We start from the raw sequence: 2,845 nt of genomic DNA, 5'->3' as shown, positions 1-2,845 counted from the left end.
TCTTCCACTTGATATAAGAAAACAAAATACCTTTCACCCAATTATCAAAATCATATATATATATATATATAACTTCATTCATTTTAAGAATTGAAAGTCTTAATCATTTGCATGTGCAGCAATTAAAACAATGGTACGTTTTAACAAGCATCTTACAATTATTTTATAGAAGTTAAAATATATAGCAAACCTAATAATAAAAAATGCTAAGGAAACTATTCTTTTTGAAAACTCTGCACAATATTATCCCAAGACAATGTCTCATTAATGTGATGTTTCAGTAGTGTGGCCCTCTGCTCTCCCATTCAACATCCACATTGAATCACTTCAATTGAGATTGATAACACAGGCAAGAAACCCACTCTGAATAGCCCCTTGCTCCCTTTGATCATTAGTTTTGGTAGCCATCTCCCTTTGGTAGGAGAAAGATGAGTGCAATAGGGGTGCAGCAGCAGCAGCAGCCACATGCGCTTCTGATTCCAGTGCCAGTGTAGGGCCACATCAATCCCATGATGCACCTCGCCTGGAAACTCATCTCCCATGGATTCCTCATCACTTTCCTCCACACGGAGGATACCCTGCACCGCATATCAGAGGTCAGCGATCAGAAGAAGAGTGCCTTGATGAGACTGAAGTGTGTTCCAATGGAGGCCCAGCCAGAGGACGGTCGAGACGACGTTATCAAATTCGCGGAGTCGCTAGAGAAGGCGCTGGGCCCTCCCGTAATTCTCAACCTCATCCACAACATCAACACTCAATTACAAGATCAAGACCCCAAGATCACTTGCATCATAGCAGATTTCTGGATCTGCTCTGGCTTAAAGGCCGTTGCAGATTTCCATGGCATTCACCTCGCTGTTTTGCACACCCAGCCTCTCTCAGTCTGTGCAATCAGCTGCTTCAGCCCTCGCCTCATCTCACAAGGAATCCTTCCTTCCAATGGTATGCTATTTTTTGGGCAAAAGTAGCAAGTTATTGATTTATTAATAAATAACAGATTCATGAAAGATCAAGATTCATGAGGGGAAGAACCAGTAAGAAAATGCTCAATTCTTACCACCAATAAGAATACTCATAAGAATAGGTAGAGTATATGAAACCTCAGATCTCTACAAACATTCTACTAAGAGAGAGAATTATAGCATGAGCTACAAACAAAATATTAAAAAGATTCCTCATAGCATGAGCTACAAACGAAATATTAAAAAGCTCCCACCAACAACTACTCGCCAAAGGCTAGTGATGTTCTTGAAAGATTAGATTGTACATAATATTTTTGGGTTTCTGATTTCTCACGATTCTGACCAACCCATTTAATGACAAATTGCATATGGATTGTTGTTTTTGTTGAAGGAATTGTGGAGGAGGATAGGATGGTAACATGTCTTCCCTCGGTGCCTCCAATGCGTTCTGCTGAGCTTCCGTGGATGAATGGGGGCGAATTCTTATTTAGAAGGGGCAATCGGATGGCTGAAGAAGTGATTCGGATAAAGTGGGTTCTTTTCAACTCCATTAGAGACCTTGAAGCTCCTGCAGTGGAAGAATTGTCCAGAGAAGTGGGAGTCCACACAATTGGTCCATTGATTCCAACTGAGTTTCTAGATGGGGAATATTCAAGCAATACGACCGAGATGCAGATTCCAAGCCTCTGGAGAGACGAAGTGGAATGTTTAGAATGGTTGGAAAAACAGGCTGAGCAATCTGTGATCTACTTATCTTTCGGAAGTTTTACTGTTCTTGATGAAGAGCAAGTGGAAGAGGTTGCTCGGGCTTTGGAGGCAATAAAAAGACCATTTTTGTGGGTTCTGCGGTCGGACGGAGTGAAAGGCGAGAGGGCACTTTTGATTTCGAGGTTATTGAAATCATGCGGTGCAAATCAGGGGTGCATTGTGGGTTGGGCTCCACAGTTGCAGGTATTGAATCACCCTTCACTGGCATGTTTTGTGACTCATTGTGGATGGAATTCTGTGTTGGAGAGCATTTGCATGGGAGTGCCCATGATTTGCTGGCCTTATTTCACTGATCAGTTTCTCAATCGAAACTACGTTGTAGATGTCTGGAGAGCCGGGCTGCCATTAAATCCCAATAAAGATGGAGTAGTAGAGAAAGAGGAGTTGAGAAGAGCTGCAGAGGAATTGTTGGAGAGTGAGAAAGGGATGAGAATCAGAGATGAAGTGAAGAAATGGAAGAGAATTGTAAGAAATGCTGTGAATGAAGGAGGATCTTCTTCAAACAACTTCAACCTGTTTGTTGATGCCGTCAAGAATATACCTATCTAGATGTGAAAATTGTGGCCTATACTTTTAATTGGTGTATTGATCTCAAATGGGTCTCAGGGGGATAAATCGATGTGCAATGCAGGTTCCAATCTTATTTTACGTAAGTATATTCATTATCTAGAAGTAGGACGTGATGTGCAATGGACACCGTACATTGATTTAGTTCATTTTATCTACCCTTATTGTTTTTTATCAATTAATTTTTTTCAAGTGGCGAGCTTAATGGAGTAATGAAATGAAATTATATTATATTGAATATAGTTTATGATCAAAACATGAGCTCAATTATTTTGATGTATGTAATTTATATTATCACGTAGATTTTCACAAAGAAAGTTCAGAATTCAATGAGAAATGGGTTCATTTAAACAACTATTCATAGCACATGAATCAATGAGTTTGACTCAAAAAATGATCCAATTGAATTATGACAGCAATATAGAACTTTACACAATTTTTAATGACCCAATTGAATTATGATAGCAATATAGAACTTTACATAATTTTTAAGTTTGTAATTAGAAAACATATTTTACATCAATTTGATTGGCCAAAACATTTTAATT

At 39.1% G+C, this 2,845-nt stretch overlaps 1 protein-coding gene across 1 annotated transcript; it reads left to right on the top strand.

Moving 5' to 3' along the window:
* Window positions 1-272: 272 nt before the first annotated feature.
* On the top strand, window positions 273-2,288 carry LOC149532882 (UDP-glycosyltransferase 85A2-like). Its single transcript, XM_089806744.1, has 2 exons — window positions 273-942; window positions 1,354-2,288. The coding sequence occupies exons 1-2, from the start codon at window positions 510-512 to the stop codon at window positions 2,277-2,279; spliced, it is 1,359 nt and encodes a 452-aa protein (XP_089662870.1). The 5' UTR covers window positions 273-509; the 3' UTR covers window positions 2,280-2,288.
* The last annotated feature ends 557 nt before the right edge of the window (window positions 2,289-2,845 follow it).

This window comes from Cupressus sempervirens, chromosome 10 (assembly GCF_028749045.1).
Source record: "Cupressus sempervirens isolate cs-2001-9-10 chromosome 10, ASM2874904v1, whole genome shotgun sequence".
In the NCBI taxonomy this organism is placed as follows: domain Eukaryota; kingdom Viridiplantae; phylum Streptophyta; class Pinopsida; order Cupressales; family Cupressaceae; genus Cupressus; species Cupressus sempervirens.
The sequence above is the reverse complement of the archived record's forward strand: the minus strand, read 5'-3'. Positions and strand labels throughout refer to the sequence as shown.